Source organism: Micromys minutus, assembly GCF_963924665.1.
Source record: "Micromys minutus genome assembly, chromosome: 32".
NCBI classification, from domain to species: Eukaryota; Metazoa; Chordata; class Mammalia; order Rodentia; family Muridae; genus Micromys; species Micromys minutus.
The window spans coordinates 965667-989791 of record NC_137967.1 but is presented as its reverse complement, the minus strand read 5'-3'; the positions used below and the strand labels follow the sequence as shown (position 1 = coordinate 989791).

Here is a 24125-nt window from a genome sequence, read left to right as displayed (position 1 = left end):
AAATTACCTTCCACTGATGGGCAGATATATTAAAACACATAAATCTAACATATTTGGCATCAATACTGTAGCTTCTGGAAGTGTTAAAATTATCTTCAGAAAGTGTACCCATAAATTAACCATGATACAAGGTTTATAGATAAAGGTCATAGAGAACTTGGAGCCTTGACATTCCTGGAACTTGCTGGCTGGTAGACAAATGAAAACTCATGAATTTGTGTGAGACTTCAGAATTCTACTTGAATATCTTGACAACAAAAGGAAAGAAAGTGCTACCTGTGTAGTAAGAGATCTGGAGTCAAATGCAGGCTGAATAAACTTTGGGAAATGGGAGAGCAGGCCTCAGAAGAAGAGCTGAATTCTGAGTGGTGACAAGGAGAATAGCAGGAAAAGGATTGGGAACAGCATTGGAAGCTCAGCATCTTTAAGTAATGGTTGTAGGATGCTGCTTCTTTATGTTTAACCAAATTACATGACATACATCTGCATTTTGCACAGGATGACTGAACCTCAGAGTTAAACATCTTCCAGAGCCATACAATAAGTAAATTTCCTGAGGCAAGGGACTCACTTGTCTTACGTGGCCTGGAACATTCTTAGAGTAAGCTTTTCCTGAGGATGCTACCTCCTCTCCATGGGGAGAAAAGAAGATAGACAAGAGTTGGGATTTTAGGAAAGATGAAAATGTGAACATAAGAGACACTAACATCTTTACCTGTGAGAGACTATATATTTCCTTTCTTATTCTATCTTCTTCCCTAAGTAATAACCTGAGAATTGATAAGCATGGTGAATTGAATAATTAGCTGTACAATATTAGCAATCAAGAATGAATGAATGATAAGGTGAGAGGGATGGTTAAGGGATTTCTAAACTTCAGGAAATTTATAAAAGCTCTCTGATCAAATTTCCATACCATTGTTTCATTATTTGTTAAGTCTAGGGGACAGTTTTTGCAATATACTATCAGGAGGAGCCTCAGAACCTGGCCTAGGAAGACAAGTTCCCTGGAACCTTGCACACATGCAAAAGACAATCACGATGAATAATTAGAGTCATCTGCTAGTTGTTGACATCAAGAATTAAGATCAGGATCAATGATCTTAAACATACAGAGATAGCTAGTACAGACCATATTGTTTTGGTTTTTTGTTATTGAAAGAGTCTTTTCAAGAGGGAAGGTGACCCTGAACAAACACTGAAATCATCCAGTGACTTGCAACATGGTCCATAATAAAGGCATGTCCCATTTTTCTCCTCTAGCTATGTGACATGCTCTGTGACACTTAGGTGGTCTGAGTCATTTACTGTGCTTGGTGATACCTTCCAATGTGTTAATGTATGTCAGCCTCACTCTTAATAGTCTGTGCTCTAAACAGAGCTTCCAGCTAAATGTGGAAAGACAGAATACAAGATCACATAGATAGGAAGCCTTGTTCTGGTCCTGGAGTTAACTGTGTAGCTTAATGTTCTGTAAGCCCTTTGCTTTGCAAGTTGCAGGAACCCTTGCCTTTCTCTGCATTTTATCAGAATTATTCTGCTGATGTGCACTCTATGTTCCTTTTCCCATTATCTTTCTGCCATCATAAAGAAGTAATGCCATTGTAGCTGTGGGGAGGCACCTGTGCTCTATCCTGTCTATTACTAATAACTCCCCTAGCTCTGTTCTCATTTCTGAGCCACTAATGTCAGGTAATGGTTTTCAAGTCAGAACCTACACAGCTGGATGTTCAAACTCGGGCTTACATTTCTTTTTCTGACACATCACCTGTTTTGAGTCTGATATGGTGCAAACTTTTTTTTTCAAGAAGGAGAAATATGATATAATGAAACAGTTCATTTTCTTGGGCCAGCTACTCACCTTTGGGAAAGGTGTTTTTGTTGAGTTCTGAAATCAGCCTATAGCAGCTTCAGCTCCTAAGGCAAGCACTGTTACAGTTTTATGGCATTAAGATTCCTGCAGAGCCATTTTTTTTTTCCTCTCAGAGGACTAGAGAAATTGTTTGAGGCTAAGTTGGGAATGGTTTGATTGCTTCTGATATAAACATCTCTGAAGTACATTTTTTCCATGCCCAAGTAACCTGACAACCTCGAATCAAAGAAGGAATCAGACAGACTGTGTGCAGCTAGAACTCTCTTAAAGTAAAATTGAGTATGGTAATTACAGCTTTCAGAATTTGTGAAAATACCAGAGTAAGAAAATTAGCTCTAATGCAAGCTTAGCCAGTGGAGTCTTATTGAGAAAAGCCTTTTTCAAGCACAGAGCATTTAAATAATAATCTTATAAGGGGAAACAAAGAAATCACAGAAAACTAGTATTTACTAGAAGACTGCTGTAATGACCATGGATTTGAGCATGGACCGGTTTGGTTGATCTGTGTTCATTGTCTCTTGTCAGACTGTGAGCATGTCTGGTGATTTGCAGAAGTCTCCTGGGAAAGTGTCTTTGCACTTACTCAGCAGAGAACAACAATTGCAATATGTAAATAGGGTATCTTTTCCTTTCGGATGCCTTGGGATATGTGTAATAGATTAAGTTGGCTTTGTGCAGAGCAAACAGGTCTGTTACCAAGAATATGAATAATGTCGGTTTCCATAATTGCTAACATCTGGCTTTCCATAAATCTGTTAAATTGCATGAAAGTAGAATTAGGTTTCTGTGTCATAAGTAAAGCAATTACATGGAACTCTGTAGGCGACACAGTTCTGAACTGGCTTTGAAGTCCTTCCCTTCTGTAGAAAACATTTGGGATTTATACTCTGTTTTTATTATGGACGGGGGGTTGCTTGCCTTTGTGCTCTTTCTTGTAAAAGAAAGGGATTGCTAATATCTTTGCAACTTTGTAAACTTGAAATAGCCAAATACTAAACTATCATTACAAGAGTGAGAATTAACATTTTAGGGTAGCAATTAACTGCCAATTTTGAGATTAGTTTAGAGATTTATTAAGTGGTCCCCTTTGTCCCTTTCCTTAAAAAATGATAGAAAAAGGTGAGACTTTGCTTTTCTATTTCACTATGATTAGTCTTTTGTATGTTTATTATACTTTACATTAGAATCAAGGATATCTCAGACTCTAACTTAGTAAGAAAATGTTTTCCTTGAGGGCAAACTATTGGTTATTCCCTGTGCTTGCTGAATACTTCAAAAACAAATTTTTATCAATATAAGCTATATAAAGAGTATTTTTGTGAATTTCATGAATTTATGTGTTACATGAAGTCATATATATTTATACATATATATACATATATATATATATATATATATATATATATATATATATATATATATATATATATATATATATATATATATAGTCTAAAATATTTTCTGCCATTTGGGGTAAGAGTGAGCAACAAAATGCCAGCTTTGCCCTACGTGAACTCACTGCCCATAGTGGTATGCACACCAACTGATGGCTGCTTCGGGAGGTGGGGGTCAGATTTCTCCTTTGGATATGTTTGTGGTGATAGTTACTTACATATTCCAGGAGATATTTCTACACCCACACACAGACTCACAGCATCCAGTGGATTCGGTAGGTTTATAAAAAGAGAGTGCATGGAGCTGTAATGGAAAATGTTCAGGGCAATGAGAAGAGTTGGTAAGAAGTGGGGATTTAGTTTTATCTAAATATAGTATATTCACATTTGAAATAAAAAATGAATTAAAAATGGTAATAACATAACTCAAGAGAATATCATCCTGAGTGAGATAACCCAGTCACAAAAGAACAGACATAATATGCAGTCACTGATAATTGGATACTAACCCCAAAAAGCTCTGAACACCCCAGAAACAATTCACAGACTATATGAAGTTCAAGAAAAAAGAAAAGAAAAGAAAGAACCATTATGCTTAATCCTTACACAGCAAGAAAACTTTGACTATTTCCAGGTTACATCTTGTTTTACATGTACTTTATGCTCATTGTAACTAGTAAGATTTTAAGGCACACTATCAAACCTTTAAAAAAAAACAAGTACTGACAAAAATGTATTTATATACTTTTATGCAAAAATGCTGAAAATCTGTACGTTTATCTTTGTTTTTTAAAATAAAGTTGCTCAATTTATAAAAAAAAAAAAAAAAAAAAAAAAAAAAACCAACCAAACAAAACAGGATAGCCAAAAGAATCTTAACAATAAAAGAACTTCAGGAGGAGAAAAAGAGATAGAATTCCAGTATTTTACTTTACAGAAAAGGATGAATAGCACTGAAGACATCTCAGAAATGTCAGATGGAAACCTGTTACTGTAGAAGCTTCCTACAATATTTAAAGCACATATATAAAGAGTTAAAATGGAGTGACCCTATAATGGGACAACAATGTTTAAAAGACATCACAGAATAACAAGTATGAAGTTCAGTAGCAATAATTACTTCTTTTAGATTGTTGGCAAGTGAAGCCCTATAGTCCCTCAAACATAATACACTATAACCAGGGATATTAGTTACCATTCAGAACTTGATGGGAAAACCCCTATTGCTGAAGAGAGCATTCACTGCATCAAACACACACACACACACACACACACACACACACACACACACACACACACACACACACACACCAAAGCATGCTGCTACTCACCTCAATTCTTTATCCCTATTGGCTAGATGCCATAATGGTGGAAGGTGCTATGTATGCTACTGGAGAAAAAAGTATCACTAATCTCACTCAGCTATGAATGTGAACCTTGGGATCTACTACCATGTCATGCATGACAAGACATGGGCACTGGTGCAATAATGGCATAAATATTATGGGGTGAACCAACCACTTTCTGATTGGACTTAAAGACTGTTTGAGAAAAATACAACTTATACCTAATATTGATGCTAGGGCCAAGAACGTAGCTAAGTCAGAGGTTCCAGGGCTATTGCTCTGCTAACAAGGCATGATTTTAAACCAGCTCCTAATGACTTATTTCTGTAACCATTGATTACTGAATTTTTCAGTCCTCATCAGAAAAAGTCCTCTTTTTGTATATGGTAAATAACAGAGACCCCAATGGCACAAAGTGTAGAGGATTATAGAATGCAAAATGCACATATGTCACACCTCCTCATAAATGAGTGTTCAGAGAATAAGACATTGCTGAAAATTTGCATGATATTTGGAGGATATCAACAGAGTTTTAAATATCCACATTCATTATATGAAGGAATGAACATTGCATTTTCATTACACTATCTATAATTTGGTTTGCATATGAGTTAAGATTTGTTACAAATGTTTGTATTATAATGGTAAGCAGCCCCAGTGTAGAGAAGTCCATGGGCATATGCTCTTACAGATGAAGTGTATGGTTCATTGTAACCACTGAATTGAAAGGAAAACAGGATTCCAACTTGGATCTTCTAACTTTTACACTCAGTTCTGACTTGGATTACAATGGTTAGAGGAATAGTAGAAGACAAAGGGGATTCTAGAAAGGACCATCACCCTATATAATGTGTTGTGAATGGTCTTGTTTAAGAATGTCATGAAACATGCTTCTAAGATGAGGGAGGCCTTGGTATGCTGAGTTGGAATCCAGGTATTAAATGTTTCATCCTTTCTATGGCTTTCATTCATTGTTCACTAACTAAATGGCTTCCCTGAGATTTCAGTTGGTAGAAGAAAAAGAGAAAGTATATCTTAGAAGCAAATAGGTTCTAGAAGCGATTGTTATGTAAGCTTAGTGGTGGAGGCCTACACTCTCAGATTCTCTGGAGGGCTACGTAAGAGGATTTCACATTCAAAGTTAGCCTGGGTTCCTGAACAGGCAAGGCCCTCACAGGCAATGTCAGGAAGCACTGAAAATCAAAAGCATTCTGGGGATGGAGCTCATGCAGAAGGCACCTGTGTAGCATGCATAAGACTGCAGGTTTAACCCCCCAGTGTCACAAAAAATATAGCATTGAAACTACTTAATGTCTTCTTGTGTTGTTGCCATGAATCTGTTTTATAGCAATGTGGTCCCTGCAGTCAGAAAGAGAGCATAGGTCACAGATTTCCCATTATTTTCAAGTCATAATTGCTTCAAAACTCTAACACACTTGGGATAATTGCATCATTTTACACTCAGAATGTCAACTAAAAGTACTCAAGGGATCTATGTAAGATATAATGTTTGAAAATTAATCTTAGCATCTAGAGTGTAAGTTGTTGAAAGTGAATAGAAACCACAAAAGCACCGTAGTGTACTCTAGCTCCAGAGTTGGTACAAGATAACAGAATCCTCCAGAAGCACACTGTACTCTGTCCAGTACATGCAAGTTTTTTACCAATGCATACCTCAGTTTTCCTGCTTTAAAAATAGAAGCTAACTTTCTGATCAGTATAGCACAACTAATTCTTGAAAAACAAGACCTGTTAGTATAGTTAATGTTTACATGTAAACAAACACAGGCATATACCCATATCAGTAAAATTGCTGTTACAGCTTTAAAATTGTAAGATTTTCAAATTTTGATTATATATATGTGTGTGTAATATTATGATTATATATATGTACATATATATACACATACATATCAATCATGCTTTTCCTATCTCCTAACTCCTCCTAGATCCTTCACATCTTTCTACCCACTGAACTTTGCTTTCTTTCTCTTTCGAAAGAAAAAACAAAACTCAAAATAAGTGAAGACCAATATGAAAAATACCAAATAACATGAAACAAAAATCCACAAAAGTATCATAACTGCTTTATGTTGGTCAACTATTCCTGAGCATGCAGCCTGCCCCATGGTGTGGTTGATATATCCTGTGACACTCTTTTGGAGAAATCTGGTTTTTGGTTTGTTTGTTCATTTTTTCCCCCTTTTCCAGCAGCTACCAATTACAAAGAGTTTCTTGGTTAGGGATGGGACTCTGTGTCCACTTCTCCTTCTCAGTGCTGGTACCACGTCTCGCTTGAACCTCTGCAGGCCTTGTGTATTATACCATAATCTCTGTGAGTTTATCTATGAGATGGAAATGAATCTGTCCTGCTGCGTCTAAAAGACACACTTTTCTTGGAGTCACCAATCCCCTTTGGTTCATATGATTTTTCTGACTTCTCTCCCTCAGAGCTCTCTGATTCCCTGAAGGGAGGAGCTTGATGAAGATATGCCATTATGGGTATCCCAAAATCTCTTACTCTCTGCATATTGCCTAGCTGTGAGCCTCTCTGTTAACTCCCATCTTCCTGCGAGAAGAAAAATCTTCTCTAAAGAGAATTGATTATTTTATCATAATGAAATACAACTTCACAGATATATTAGCATGGGGTTTAGATGAGATGACATTATTTTAACATTCTGCTCTCCTATAGGAGTCTGCTCTAATGATCCGTAGCCTGTCAATGGATCTCCACATCATGTGTTCTGTTTCATCAGCTTCTGACAGCAGTGTTTTGCATGTTCTTTTCTGTTACTTTTAATATCAGTCCCATTTGTTGTGTCAATAGGCTTATACATAATGGAGTTGCATCATCTCAAGGGTATTTGTAGATATGGCTAGAGATTAACCAAGGGAGTAGAAGATTCTGACAGACAGATGCCTTTCAATCAACCTTAAAAATTCTCATAGAAAGGAAGGCCAAGTACAATTTTCTTGATATGACACCAGCACCAATGAGCAGGAGTTGCTGGGCAAGATATTTGATCTGAATTTAATGAATAAGTTTCTTTTAAAGTAGCCATTTTATAGACAAAACTGGCTACCTTTCAAGCTTGGCTGTCAGGAAAGGGCTCACGAAGGACTATGCAGGAGTATATTTGAAACATCGAAGTCACTCAGGTTTGAATTGTCAGAGTGACTGGATTTGTCTGATTTCACTATTATATTGTCAATGAACACGGTAGTCAATATGCTTGTCTTCATCAGCACCCAAGCTATACTTCCTGGAGCCCTGATTATTTTTTTGTGAGACCCAACTTTTTTGACCATTAGGATGCTAAGTATTTTAATATTAAATAAGACACCAATAATCATGCAACCTCTTCTTTCAAAGCCCTGGTGTCAGGATCTGGGGTAGTGTGACTGAGTCATAGTTGCTCTAATTACCCACTTGTTTCTGTTCAGTGGCTTATGAACACACAATTATTTTCTGTAAGAGCTAGGCTTTAAAAGGTATATTCTGCATTTGATGAATTAACAAAATTCATGGCCACTATAAGTGGATAGAGGTGATGGTGGATATTTAAAAGAGTTAGGCAGCTATAACATTGATCTCACAGAAACTTCAAGTTAGCTGGCAGTGGGAATACACTTTCATTTGGTGAGCCTTAGCACTGTGATTCTCCTCCACTGAGCAAATGCAGATGAAAAAGGTCCCAACAGAAGGTAAATTTACCATAGTGCTGCTCAATGATACTGTATCATTGTTGTTTCCTGGGTTCACTTGCCTGGGTTTTGAAGTTCTGTGGTTTCTTTATTGCAGATATTGATGAATGTGCCTTAAGGACTCACACTTGTTGGAATGACTCTGCCTGTATCAACTTAGCAGGAGGGTTTGACTGCCTGTGTCCCTCGGGGCCATCCTGCTCTGGTGACTGTCCCCACGAAGGAGGGCTGAAACATAATGGGCAGGTGTGGATTCTGAGAGAAGACAGATGTTCAGTCTGTTCCTGCAAGGTAAGGCTGGCAGGAGTTCTAAGTGAAAGAAAAGATGGCTACATGCTAGAATAGTGAATGCAGAAAATGGAAGAGACCGGCAACTACGCTCCCTGTTCTGCTGGCAAAGTGAGGTAACTCCTTAGTACAATTGCAGTCTCCCCAAACCCAAATTTTTCAGGTTTTCTAGACCACTGGAATACTGAGTATGGTGAAACTCAACACTTTTGACTATATTTGTAACTGCATTAAAGTCCATGATAAAGCCAAGGATCCAACCAACATGAACGTTCTCCCAGGCTTCTGTGACTGAACTAATAATTCAAGTAGTCTTGTTTTCCTCTTCTCTATTGTTCCCTAACATACCCCAAATATTTTCTGAAGGCCTTGGATGCAGCTGACACCATAGATGATCAACTATTTTAGTCTTGTTAAAATTCCTTATTAGTAATTAATTATCCCTACCACCACTTTCACATTTTTGCAGAATGCATGAAACAAATATTTTAACTATATGTTTAAAATAAATATAATGTAAAGATGTATTTTTAGATAATCTTTACTTTTTTCAGATTTTAATAAAATTACAACATACCCTCTTCTTTGCCTCCCTCCATATCCACCCCTATATAGCCCTTACTTGCTTTAAAATTGTAGGCTTTCTCTCTTTCTCGAATTAATTGTGTGTCTTTATATCTATGTGTGTGTTCATACCTCAAACTATACAAATGCAACCTGCTCACTTCATTCAATGCCACCTATATGCACATGATTTTACATTTTGGGGGGGGGGGGGCTTACCATTTAGCATTGGACAACCAACTGGGGTCTCTTCCCCAGAGAATACAATTTTCCTTAACTGCCTATAATTCTTAGCATAACCCTGAGGCCTTGTGAACTTTCTCCAGCTTCAGGGTCATTTGAGGGTCCTGTTAGAACTCTTGATCTAGACTTTTTCAGCGTAAGTTTCTAGAGCAGGAGACATAGGGTAGTAACAAAACATTTGCCTTTGTACCTAGTTTCCAGGTTATCGGTACCTTGGTTTTGAGGACTCCATTTTGAGTGTGAATATCTAGGAACATTTCCGTCTTGTTTTAGCAGAAATATGACTTTTCTATCTTACAACCTTCCTATGATACAAAAACACATCTTGGAGTAAAATCATTTATAAGAGTCTTTTTGGGGATCTCTCATTTGTTCTATTGTTAATTTTCTACATTGGAATGTCCAAACACAACTCTACAGCCTGATAGCTTTTCATACAGGTTTATATGTTCAATTCTCAATCCACAAACCCTCTACACATCAAGATTTCATCAAATAGACAAAGATACAAACTGCCCTTCTATATGAGATATTAGACCTTTAAAATCCTTAATGTTCATAGCTGTTTAATGCCAATTAAGCCCACTTGGATCTAGCTGGTTTTTATGAAGGTTCATCTTGGACCTTCCTTCCATCATCCTCTCTGCCTGACCTCTCTTTTCTGATCCTCTCGCTCCACCTCCCTTCCCCTGCCCAGTCACTGACTTTCCTTATTTTACTAATTTAAATGGTTCAGATCAAGTCACCTCTTGAGTACATGACTAGGCAGCCCTTCTTAGGGAAGTGGAATTAACATTAAAATATGAACAGCTTCAGGACAACCCACACATTATAATTCTTATTAATTGTGCATGGTTGAACTTTAATAATAAGATTATGTGGAAACATTGAACTGCTTAGCAGGAGAATTCAGCTTTGATATCTCAGTGGGACTGGGGTTGCTATCTTAGCTGGACAGTGTCTAGGCTCTTGGCATAGCCCACAGAACAAAAGGAGGATTGCTTGCTGAGACTGATGTGTTCTCACTCACACTTGGTTTCCAGTGTGATTGCACTCTCTGAATAAATGTTTATAATCACATTTCAGTTGTATTAATGAAGCCACCTTTGGCATTTCCATTATCAAACATGATTTTTCTTGACAGTTGCTCAGTAATTCAAAGCCAACAGGAACATTGTCATTGTTCTGAAACCTAATAGAAGCTAAGAGGGGCCTCAATGACATTTTCACATAATTGATGAGATGTGAAATTGCTTTATTCTGCACTAACCCTGAAGGCTATCCACTCATTTATATTCATTCTCTTAACTAGTAGGTGGGATTGAATCTCATGGAAAGAAATATAGTAATCTGAAAATAATTTATAATTTTGCTTGATGCTGGTTTAAACCACATGGACAATCCATATTATTTCTGAGGCTTAAGCCTTCAACACCTGGGGAATGAAATAGATTAGAAATGGAATTAAGTTGATGGAACTTGTGAATATCAGTGAGTGGCAAAGTGGTTGCCTGGTATGTGTGCGTCTCTGGGTTCAAATCCCAGCACTAAAACAAGAAAGACGAGATGTTATACAAAATTATTGTGGCATATTATTTTAGTAAAAGTGATGGGAATCATGATATGAGCCAGCAAGCCTAGGAGTTATTGTTGGAAGATTCCTATGATCTGTGCTCAGTAGTGGTAGGCTAAATAAAATATCTGGTTTAATTTACCCAATCACCTCTAGATTCATTCTCCCTCTCTCTTTCTCTGTGTATGTCTTTGTATATCTTACTCTTTATATTCACACCTATTTACATACTTATAGAAAGTATGTGTTTCTATAAAATGTTTGTGCACACACAAGTATCTGTGTATACTTAATCTCTTGATATTCTAGAACAGTTCTCTCTTGTCATTTTTATAGTAGAGACAATACATAAAATTTGAGTGAAATCCCATTCTACAATTTTCTACATCTCCTTTCAATTCTCTATAAGGAATATAGTTTTTAAAAGGATTTCCAATTTATCTTTTATTGAAACTTATCATACAATCTATTTTAATGGAAGAAATATACTACAACTTCATGGATAGGTTCATTGTATTTGTAGATACCAGTAACTATAAAGCTTAATGATTCCTGAGAAATAACAGAGAAAAGCTGTGACTAGAAAAAGAAGTGAGGTAGATCTGACAGAATGAAATGAAACATGCATCTGAAAACATACATATGCCCAAATCCACAGGTAATGGGCAGAGATTAATGAGATTTTTTTTTGTTTTCATTAAGCTCAATATTATTGAACACTGGACATAACCAAAATAAAAAGGCAAACCATACTACATTAGAGAGCATACTGAAAGTTAATATCAACAAAAACACATGTCATTCCTTGTGTCTCAAGACTTATATTTAGTTACCCTACTTGAGAAATGAAGGCATAAATTTCTACTCCATAGGCCATCAGTATTAAATATAATATAGGTAAATGATGAATTCCATTTTGGCAGAAGATAAGTGTTTGGTTTTTGACCAATAACAATGAGGATCATCCTCAATAGTCAATGGTTGAAGGAGGTGGCCACCAAAGCTGCCATGTAGTGAAAATTACAAACAATGGAAACAGGCTGAGGAATCAGAAAGGTTTTTCCTAGAAGGAGTAATTTGATGAACAATTACAAATGAGCTTCTAAGATATGTTATAATAGAATACAAGAGCTATGATTTCAAGGAATAGTAACTAAAGTCAAAGAGATAGCGAGACTAAGACACACAGACATTTACCCTGAATACGTGGTTCTTGGTGTGATCTCCCAAGAATGGATAGCCTCTAGTATAATCTTAGTAACTTTTAGCTTTGGCTGTTACAGTGATGGTAGGCTTTATGTCCTTTAATTTATTTTTTCCCTAAAATTTAGTTTTAAAAATACTCCAAAACAGAACCATAGGAAGATGATGAAAAGAACTCAAGCTCAGTTTCCAGCACCTATGTAGCATTTATGTAGGGTAGTTTACAGCCACCTGTAACTTCAGCTCCAAAGGATCCAGTGACCACTCTGGACCTTACAGAAACATATTACAATTATGTTTTTTAATAAAAGTAATTCTTTAACAAAAATAAATAGACCCATAAATGGTAACCAAAGTCCTCACACTTTAGTTTGACCAGTAGAGATACTATAAGCACTTAGTTTTAATTCCCAGTGATATTGACTTTCAGTACCTAATAACTGAATGCCCAGGACTAATACTCCCAAAACTGTAATGTGTCTATAATTTTGTGAACCACTTCATGGAGGAAGGTGACAAGTGATCACAAGCTCTTCAGATAAGCAATGTAAAGACTTCCTTGTAGAAGAAAATTCTTTTGAAACTCTTGGAGTCAGTTGTAGGCCTAGAGCTGATGCTGTACTGTGTGATCTGTATAAGGCACTTACCATCTCTGGTCCTTAGTGAATTCTTAAATCCCATATCTCAAGGGGTTAAGAATTGGAGCATGTATGAAAGTAGGCAGTGCATTTTAGTGTATTTGCTAGTGTTTTTGTACATTAGGACAATGTAGTCACATGGTTTTTCACTGAAATGTTATTTTCTTACTGGTTGTCATAGCACACAACACTATGCTTTTATTACATTTACTCACACACCATGAAGTTTCCCCTCATTTCCCTGGTATTCTACTTTCCTCTTCCTGTCTGTTCCTCCACTACTACCACCATGTAGTCCCCTTTCCCTCTGGATTGCATTCTTGATCACAATTAGTTTAGCTGCTTATGTTAGCTCTAATTCTTAAACAGAAACATATATCTTTCATTAATTTATTCACTTTACACCCCAATCACAACCCCCTCCTACCTCTCCCCCTCTTTACGTAGCCCCTCTGAGGAGGGGGAGGCCCATCCTTGGTACCAACCTACCCTGGCATATCAAGTCACTGAAGTTCTAGGTACATCCCCTCTCATTGAGGCCAGACAAGACAGCATAGTTAGTTAGGGTAACAGGATTCCCAGGCTGGCATCAGAGTTGGGCATAAAACCTGCTTCACAGAAACATTTTTTAAATATTCATATTGCTATTTTGCCCCTAGGGTGTACTTAGCAAAGTCCGAATTTTGACTTGGCTGGCTCTAGTTTAAAAAAAAAATAAAGGCTATGCCTGCTTTGAACAAGATGGAAGACAGATGATATAGATTCAGAGCTAAGAAGTTAATTCTGTGAGCTCTATGGTCTATTTGCAAGGCTTGATTTTTGGAGTGCATCTGTGCATACATTTTCTTAATCACAAAACCTGCTTGACCTTACTTCTCAACAGGATGGGAAGATATTCTGCCGGCGGACAGCTTGTGATTGCCAGAATCCAAATGTTGACCTTTTCTGCTGCCCAGAGTGTGACACCAGGGTCACTAGTCAATGTTTAGATCAAAGTGGACAGAAGCTCTATCGAAGTGGAGACAACTGGACCCACAGCTGCCAGCAGTGCCGATGTCTGGTATGCCAGTTTTCTTGGGATCCTGATGCCTTTACTATAGAAAGGTTACAAATGTGTAAGCTCTTGGGCTGGAATTCCAAGATGTTTCCAGCATTACACAGTGCATCATGGACTAAGCTTACCCAGTGACCATGTGCTATGCCTGGAGATATTTAGATTACATTTTAAAAGCTGCAAAGTAAAATGAACATATTTATGGAACAGATTTAACCTGAGCAGTTTGCATTTACCTATCTATTTTAGAATGTCCAGAACAAGGGAAATCCCATAAAGTAGCCTTAAATGGCCCAAGAGGCTATGATTGTCCAGATACAGCCAAGCAATCTTTTGCTTTTGACATAATCTTTAATACTGCCAATATAAAAATATAATACGAGTGATGGAGTTTGGGTGAGCAAGACTGAGAATCCGATTCTATAATTGTCTCATAGGCTAGCTTGATGTGGATGGACACGTTGGATATGTCAAAGCATTTCAGTGGTTAGTCCTTTCCATAAATGTTTGTGGGTTTATGGGTACCAGTTCAAAGATTCTTAGAAAGATGAGGAAATGTATGTTAAAGATGAGTACTGCATTTATTACATGTCAAGCACTTGGTTTAGTATCACAGAAGACCCTTAATGTGGTAACTGCTATTGGTACTCTTTTATCCCTTAAAAATGCTGTTCAAACAGAACAAAGAATATTTTTAAAATACTAATATACAGATATTAGTACTGTGCCTGGATTTGGGAAAGTTCAAAGAAAACGCTTAGTTTCCATATCTGGTTCAGTGTGTTTCAAATTACTGTACAGACAATGATTTCTAAGGATGGGAAGATTTGAGAGCACATGGTACATTGAGAACTGTGGTGCTCCATCTCGGAGCATTCTACCCGAGTCAGCTTATAAAGCAAGCTTTTAGCTTGGTGCTTAATGTTTATTGAAATGAATCTTTCTCTTTCTGGGTATTATATGAAAACTAGTGCCCAGAGAAATTATTCTCTAACTTTCCATAAATCCGCAGGTTAATGTGCAAGTAGTCATAACATGTAACTTTTACAATCCATCTTAATACTAAGACTGCAACTGAGGTGAATTCTGTTCATGGCCAATTTTACAGATTCTCTTCCAAGGACAAACACATACCTGTTTCCATCATCAGTCTAGAAGACGATTTTTTCTCCTTGAGAAGCCCGTCATCAGATAGCCAGAATTACTGGTACTTATCTTGCACATGAGGTTTTCATTCAAAGAGTTTCAAAAGGACATCTTAAATGTACATCCCAAAGACTGGATATACATTTGTCAACTCACAGAAGCTATTGTGCATTAACTTGAAATTACTTTAGAATGATATAAGTCACATTTAAGAAATGTTTTATCAAGACTTTGCCTTGCCAGACTCCTAGTAATGTCACACAAGCAAGACAGACAGAGTCACAACATGACTAAGCCTAGAATCTGGAGACACTGATTAAATAATACCTAAATGAGAATCACTGCAGGTGACAGTGAGACTGTGTGGAGAGACTTTGCTGTAATAAGCTGCTCAGTGGTTCCTGCAGCCAGAAGAGGACTCAGGTAGAGGCTCCACTCAAGCTGTGATTTGGAGACCACCTTAGAGTAATGGGGTGGTTTCTCCAGAGAAAATACAGCCTCAGCTCTGAACTTGAATCCAGCATCTCAGTTGACCCAGTTGTTGAAATATTCCAAGTCTCCAGGTCTCACTTTGGACCCGGAGGCATCTATTTATGCATTACCCACACTTCACCCTTTGTTTGCCTCCCTATTGATGTTCAGAGATGTGTTCCAACCGATACTAACAGGACAAACAATAATAGTACAAATGTCCCAGCTGATATTGAGTTATACAGCATAACCAAAAAAACCCTAGTACAACATGATGAAAAAAAGAAAGAAACCCTATATACTGTGCTTTGAATACAAACAAGCTGATCAAAGATTTTCTGTGAGCTCTGAGCTGGGTAGACAGAAAAACCATCCTGAGGAAGTGATTCTTCTTAAAAGTTATGTGTATAGAATGTATGTCTTCACAGAGGAGTATGGAATCATACACATGGTGTGTGCTGAATGCATTCAGTATGAAAATGATGAGAATTGTAACACTTTCTTTCCCCTAGGGATACTAGAATGTAAAACTTTGTAAGGATGAGGACAACTCATTTCATCTTTCTCTCCACAGGAAGGAGAGGCAGACTGCTGGCCTCTAGCTTGCCCTAGTTTGGGCTGTGAATACACAGCCATCTTTGAAGGGGAGTGTTGTCCCCGCTGTGTTAGTGACCCCTGCCTGGCAGATAATATTGCCTATGACATCAGGAAAACTTGCCTGGACACCTCTGGTGTTTCGAGACTGAGTGGTGCAGTGTGGACAATGGCTGGATCTCCTTGTACAACCTGCAAATGCAAGGTAACAATCAGCCTCAGGGTGTATGAACCACGGATAGTTTCCTTTTGAAATTTCTGAATTCAGATTCCAAGGGGTGTATGTTCCCACAGGAGGACATTACGTATAGACAGATAATAACTGGTCCTTGTATAAGGGCAGATTCCAAATAGACATGGAATGGTACAACTTTGCCTTAAAACTACTGAATTTTAACAACTGACTATAATCTCAATCATAGAGAGTGAAAGTTAATTTAACCTACAATATAGAAAAATAATGGGAGACCAGAGAGGGATAGGGAAATAAAGTAGTAAGGGGAAGTGAATGGGAGGGAAGCGAGAACAAACATAGAAATTCTTACCTTTATCCTAGAAAATTACAGAAACCATCAATGGTGTGGGGAAGACAGAGATCTATATAGATGTTTACTGTGTCTTATTTTACATTGCCAACCAATTCCTGAATCACTTGTGATTTTTGTGACTGTCATTATGTGTCTCTTTTTTTGTTTTTTTTTTATTTTGAAGATTCCCCATGAAATATCTTCATGTGTCTTTCAGACTTGAAAGATGGCCCTCCCTCATTCATAGAGTTATGACCAAAGGCAGCTTACAGTGATGTTTCATCAAACACAGTCAAAATCTCACTCAGAACATTATGTTGAGATTCTCATTATCAGGATTATTACTTGGTCCCATTAAAGCCTACGCCACCCCAGCATTCAGTAGAGGCTTTACAGCTTGCTATTTTATGGATTTATTAGTGTAGACACTTTTCTGTTTTCTAGAATGTAGTATATGAAGTTGAATTCCTGGTAGAAAAAAATAATGCCAAGCATTCTGTAGCAAAAGAGACATGATCCCATGTGGAATTTACCCACCACAAACAATGTGGCCAAGAGACACAGGTACCTGGGTTGCCCAATTTTATTTTCCCCCTTTTCTCTTATTGAAAATAGATTTTTTTTTCATACAGTATATCCTGATTACAGTTTTTTCTCCCTCTATTTTTCCCAGTTTCTCTCTACCTAATCTCCCTTCAAGGTCTACCTCCTTTCTCTCTCTCCTTAGAAAACAAACAGGAATCTAAAGAATAATAATTTTAAAAATTGAATAGAATAAGATAATAGAAACACATTGGAATAGGACAAAGTGAACAGAAGGGAATGAGCCGCTAAAATGTACACGAAACAGATATGAAGGCCTATTTGTTCATACACACAGGACTCCATAACATATATGTACACAAAAGATAGGTAAGGTAAAGAGATTAAAGTAAAATAAAAACTAAACTTTAAACAAAAAGACAAAAATCCCTGATATGACATTATAAAACAAGAAACAGGAAGAGATGCCCCTGCATTATTTTTCTGTTGGGTATCTACTGCTGGGCATGGAGCCTACCCTGAAGAATATTTGTCTTCCTCATGAGCCTCCCTTGGAGTAAAATAAATTTCAATGTGTGTGTGGTCGGAGGTGTGTGTTCACTTCTCCTTTCAGCCCTTGTAGTCGCTGTGGTTGCTCCCTCAGTCCCTCCGTGTTCATTGGCACCATTGTTTTGAAAGCCCTGTTTGGTGTCCTCTATCTCCTCTAGCTCTTACACTGTTTCTGTCTCAGCTTCTGTGAGTTTCTTTGATGGAGATATTCTACTAAAGGCTAAGTGTTCTGAGATCTCTCAGTCTCTGCGTAATGACTGGCTGTGGGTCTCTGTACTTTCCCATCTGCTGGTAGAGGAAACTTCCCTGAAGCTGGCTGGACAAAGCATTGGCCTATGAGTAGGGCAGAATGTCATTTGGAGTCACTTTATTGCTACAATTTATTTATGTTTAGAGCAGTGTAGAACAACAGCACTAGTTTCCTATATGTAATAAGATGTATATGTGCTTATCTTCAGCAGTTAGGTCTTTCCATCAATTTATGGACAGCAACCTATACCTTTGATAATAGCTTAGGTAGTTTGGGAATTTCCATGGACTCCTTTGGCCAGCAACTAAATTAGCTATAACTCACCCATTCCCAGTACTAGAAATATCATTTAGTAATAAGAGATGTCCAGTTGGAACTTTGTCTCCTCCATTATATCATTTAGATATCCTCTATATTTGTATATACTATATAAAGAGCTTCCACTATATCAGGCTACAATATGACCCCTCAAATTGCCCTGAGTAAAGATGTCCCTCTCTGTGTTCCCTTCTTCATTTACCCCCCTTCTCATTTGATCCTCCTATTCTGGTCCATCCCCTAACAGCTCTTTCTTCCTTAGCTATATATTCTATTTCTCCTTCCTAAGGAGATCCATGCCATATAATATAGTTCCTTATTCTGTATCTAACTCCTGTGGTTCTATGTATAATAGCTTGGTCCTCATCCATCAAATACCTAATATCCATATATAATCACATATATACCATATTTATCTTTATGGGTCTGGGATACCTCACACAAGATGATTGTTTTCTAACTCCATAATTTTGCCTACAAACTTCACGAAGTCATTTACTTTAATGGCTTAATAATACTCCACTGTGTAAATATACCACATTTTCTTTATCTGTTCTCCTGTTGGACGGCATCTAGGTTGTTTCTGGTTTCTGCATATTATAGAGAGGCAATGAACATGATTGTGCAACTATCTCTATGGCAGAATGATGCATCTACTGGGTATATGCTGAAGAATTAGTTAGATGCCAAGTAGTGCCATACTGATACAGAGGAGGATGCTTGCAACTAACCATTGAACTGAGCATGGGAACCCCAATGAAAGAGCTAGAAGAAGGACTGAAGGAGCTGAAAGGATCTGCAGCCCCATGGGAAGAACAAAATGATCAAGTAACCAAACCCATCACAGCTCCCAGGGACTAAAACACCACACAATGAGTTCTTATGGAGAGACCCATGACCCCAGGTGCATATGCAGCAGAGGATGGCATTCTCTGGCATCAGTGAGAGGAGTGGACTTTGATCCAGTGAAGGCTCCTTTTCCCAGTGCAGGGAAATAACAAGACACTGAGGAAGAAGAGGGAGGTTGGGAGAAGGAGCACCTTTATGGAGGCAATGGGAGGGGAAGAAGGGATGGGACTGGTGAAAAGGGGATAACACCTGAAATGTAAATACTGAGAATATCCAGTAAAAAAAAGAAAAGAAAAGAAAAGGAGTTAGTTAGAACTAGACCTTGAGATAGGTCATTTCCTATCTATCTGAGGAGCTACCATATTGATCTTCATAGCTGCTGTACAATTTGCACTTCAACTTATCAATGAGGAGTATTCTCCTTATTTCATGATTTTGCCAGTATCAGCTGTCACTTACATTGTTGGTCTGGCATCTCCATAATGGCTAAGGGTTTTGAACATTTCCCACTCATTTCAGTGTCCTCTAATGAGAATTCTGTGTTTAGATCTGTATCCCATTTTTAAGATAGGTTATTTGGTTTTATTTTTACATCTAGTTTCTTGAATTCTTTATGTGGTTTAGATATTGAAGTGCAGCAGATTTAAGCCTATACCCAACTAGCTTACGGATAAACGAGACTCTGGCAGTTACTGAGTTATTGGCGTGGAGGTGGGGGGGGACCTCAAATTTTCTGTTCTAACTGCTGGCCTGGCTATCTCCCTAGTGGTGTATCTCAGATACTTGGCTATTCCTTCTGGCCATCTGCACATGGTTCCTCTCTCTCAGTTCTTCCTCCTTCCCCACCTTACCTCTCTCTCTCCTCTGCACTTTCATTTCCCACCCACAACATAATCAAATCCCACCTACCTCCAATTCTTCTAGTATTTGGCTGTAGCCAATTTTATTAAAGGAATAGTTTTAAATTAAGGAACAACAAAGCTTTTGCACAACCAAGGCTTGTAAATGTGAGTACTCACTTGTAGGCCTGCTCCTTCTCTTCAGGTACATAATTTAGCATTACAATACCCAGTAAGAGACCAAATCTCAACAGGATATTAGTCCTCCATTGGACATGGAATTAGTAAAAATATATTCCCATTCTGTAGGCAGCTGTGAGTTTCTCATCTATCAGGTTCAGTGTATATGGTTTTATTTAGAAGTATTTGATTATTGGAATTGAGTTTTATGCGGGGTGATAGTATTGATTTGTTTGCAATGTTTCAGATGCTGCCAATTAGTTTGTCCAGCACCATCTGGCCCTAGGCTTTTTTGGGGGGCGGGGGAGGTAGGAGATAATTTAATTACTGGTTCTATTTTACAAAGAGTTATATATCTGTTTAGATTGCTTATCTGATCTTGATTTTAGCTTTTAGTAGGTGGTATATATTGAGAAAATTGTTCATTTATTTTAGATTTTTCAATTTGGTTTAATACAGGTTATTCAAGTATGTTCTTATGACTCTCTGGATTTTTTTGGTATCTGTTGATATGTCCCATGTTGCATCTGAAATTTTGTTATTTTGAATATGCTTTATCTTTTAGTTAATTTGGCCAAAGAGCTTGTCAATCTTTTAGATAATATTTTGATATTTCAAAATTGTTTTTATACAGAGTTTTACTTCTGTTTTAAGTTACTAGTATATCTACATTTTTGCTATTTATTAAGTTTATTTACTTTTTTATAGGCACTTAGTGCTATGTACATGCCTCTTAGAATTGCCATCATTATGTCCATATAAGTTTGGGTATGCTATACTTTGTTGTCATTCAATTAATTTTTAAAAAATTTCTAGTTTGACCCATTATTGCTTTTATTTGTTGGTTATTTTATTTATTTACATTTTCAATGTTACCCCACTTCCCCTCAACAAGCCCCCCATCCCCTCCTCCTGCCACTATGAGGATGTTCCCCACCTGCCTACCCACTCCTGCCTAGCATTCCCCTATCCTGGGTCATCTAGCCTCCTCAGGACTAAAGGGCTCCCCTTCCAGTGATGCCAAATAAGGCAGTCCTCTGCTAGATATTCAGCTGGAGCCATGTTGTTATTTCATTAATAAAAATCTCAGTTTCCGTTAGATTGTAAGATTTTTTGTTATTGATATCAATCTTTAATCCATGATGGTTAAATAGAATTTGGAATATCTTTTTCTTTCTATTGTGATTGAAAGTTTTCCTGGGTTTAGTCATCTTTGAGAACATCTCTGTCGCTCAAACTTTGGAGAAGGTTCTGGTGACTTTTAGAGTTTCTCTTGAGAAATCAGGTGTCTTACTAGTAGGTCTATCTTTGTATGCCCCTATATATTTTCCCCATGCAGCTTTTAATATCTTTTTTTTTTTTTTTGCTCTGTACATTCAGGTTTTGGTTATTATATATCAAGGGGAATGTCTTTTCTGGTTCAGTTCACTTGGCATTCTATATGCTTCTTGTATCTTGATCGGCACATTTTTCTTTATGTTAGGGAAATTTTCAATGATTTTGTTGAAAGTATTTTCTGTACCTTTGACCTCAGCTTGTTTTCATTTATTCCTATTAGTCTTAGATTTGGCAATTTCATAGTGTCTTAGATTTGCTGGATGTTTTCTTCCTGGATTTTTTTTTAGATTTAACATTTTTATTTTATCTAGGTGCCAATTTCTTTTATCTTGTCTTCAGTACTTGAGATTCTGTTGGCAAGGTTTATCTCTGAGGTTCCTGATAGAGCTCCCAAGTTTTTCATTTTCATATTTCCCTCAGTTTGTGGGTTTTTTTTTTTTTTTTTTTTTTTTTTTTTTTTTTTTTTTTATTGATTCAAAATCACTTTTAGGTCTGGAACTCTTTTGTGTATTTCCTTCCTCATTTGTTTGTGTCTTTATAGATCTCTTATGGGTATATTTATTTCCTACTTGAGAAATTCTATCATACTTATAAAGTCTGTTTTAAGTTTCTTGTTTTGTATTTTAGTATATGGCATTTCTCAGGTTACTGTGTTCTACTAGGGACATACTGTCCCTGCTGTTACTGATTATGCTGACATCTAAGCATCTGGGTTTGGGATGATTGTAAATCAAAGTGTTGATATCTGGTATTGTTGTTGTTTCTTGATTTATGTTGTCTTTCTGGTTCTTAGGAGAGTGTGCTGTGTCTGTAGGGAATGCTACGGGGATACTGCCAAATATGTCTACTGGAAGTTTGAGATGCAATATAGTTCTAGGTGTTGGGTGCTGATCCTTAGAAATAGAGGTGTTTAAGGGGATTCATGTGAGTGAGGAGAGTTCCAACATACTCTTTCAACAGAACCTGCCTGAACCCTGGGAGTGAGGGCAAATGGTAAGGCTCTGCAGGTTGCATCTGGGGATAAGACTCAGAGATTGTATTTGAAGGAAAGAAGGGGGATGAAGAGATGAAGCTTATTACCTTCTTTGCTGGCCTAGTTGATTCTCTGACAGGCTTGGCCAGAGGGTTCCCAAAGAATGCTTTCTGGACATGGCAACTGAGACAAATAGATATGTTGGGAAGAAGGTTAGAGAAGAGGATCTGAGTGATCTGCTGGATGTAGTGGCAGAGAAGAAAGGGAGACCATAGCAGGTGGTCTGGTACAGAGTTGGGGAGGAAATGTGAAGATCTACAGTTGACCTACAGGTTGACAGAGACAGCCTGCTGGAGTTGAGGGCTGGCCCAAAAGGTGAATGGGAAGAATGATTAGGGGAGAGAATCTGCATGATCTGTTGTATACAGGGGAGGCAGAGAGGAAGGCCAGGCTAAGCAGGTCAGTTCCTCTGCCACACAGCTGGGGAGGAGACTAGAGGATTGAATTTGGAAGAGAGCACGGAAAAGTAGAGAGCTGCAGAATGGGATGAATAGAGAAGATCTAAGTGATTTGCTGAAGTTGAGGCAGAGAGCATACAATTCCTTTTTAATGTCAGACTTAAGACTCTTGAAATGGCATTATAAAGGTACATTTATATTAATTTATGAAATTGAATTTAACCAACTTTAATTTATTCACCTAAATGTTCAACTCCTTTCTATTCTTGATCTGGTAAATAGTCATATTTACACTTGGTGTAAATTCCTTCATGCTATCTAGTTTGGATTTACCTTCAAAGCTTACTGATACTTCAGTTAGTGTTTTGAAATGGGGAGTCAATAGCAAACAAATTGTGACACCTTGTTGGCGTGTATGCATAGCATAGATTGAGTGCAGGCAGGACATGAAACTGACTTGTGAGCAAAGCCTCAGTCAAGGATGACCTGAAAGATCTTCCCATGCTTGCTTCCTTTCAAAACAGAGACAAAATGTCTCTGTTCCACTGTTTTTAACATGGATTACAAACTGCTCACCAGTGAGTCTTCTGTTTCAGGAGCTGACCCCTGTGTTCTTTCCGTAACAGAATGGGAGAGTCTGCTGCTCTGTGGATCTGGAGTGTCTTGAGAATAACTGAAGATATTAAATGGACTACCACATGAGAAAATGGACAAAATGACCATCCAACCTGAGGAAGAAGAGGGGCTGATTTCGTTTTCTTTTTAACCACAGTCAATTACCAAAGTCTCCCATCTGAGGAAGGTGTTTGGGTTGCCTTTGCCACTTTGCTCATCCTTGCTGACCTAGTCTAGATGCCTGCCGTACCATGCATTTCAGTGGATGGTTGTTGAGTCTCAGTGTTGTAAATCACATTTCCCTCGTCAGATCATTTATGGCTACATTTAGAGGATTCCATGATAAATGTTAATGTAACTTTTGTTTATTTTTGTGTACCAACATAATAGAGACTTGGCACCATTTATTTATTTTTCTTGATTTTTGGATCAAATTCTAAAAATAAAGTTGCCTGTTGTGAGTTTTGTCTCATCTGCTGCACACAGAATGGAGGTCCCTGTGGGACATGTCGATGGAGATGTGTAGCATCTGTCCATGGCATCCTTCCGTTTCAAAATGTTGAACACAGATGCCCACTCATTCAGCTAAAA

General features: G+C 37.6%; 1 protein-coding gene across 3 annotated transcripts in view; it reads left to right on the top strand.

Annotated features, from left to right (window-relative positions):
- The window catches only part of NELL1 (neural EGFL like 1), a gene marked incomplete at both ends in the record, with an annotated part of 772717 nt that extends 749121 nt beyond the window's left edge, over window positions 1–23596 (top strand). For all 3 annotated transcript variants that reach the window (XM_080908377.1, XM_080908376.1, XM_080908375.1), the window contains 4 exons: window positions 8419–8612; window positions 13714–13890; window positions 16076–16300; window positions 23546–23596. In XM_080908377.1, the coding sequence (XP_080764503.1) occupies window positions 8419–8612; window positions 13714–13890; window positions 16076–16300; window positions 23546–23596 (647 nt within the window). The remainder of the gene's footprint in view (window positions 1–8418; window positions 8613–13713; window positions 13891–16075; window positions 16301–23545) is intronic.
- Between the last annotated feature and the right edge of the window lie 529 nt (window positions 23597–24125).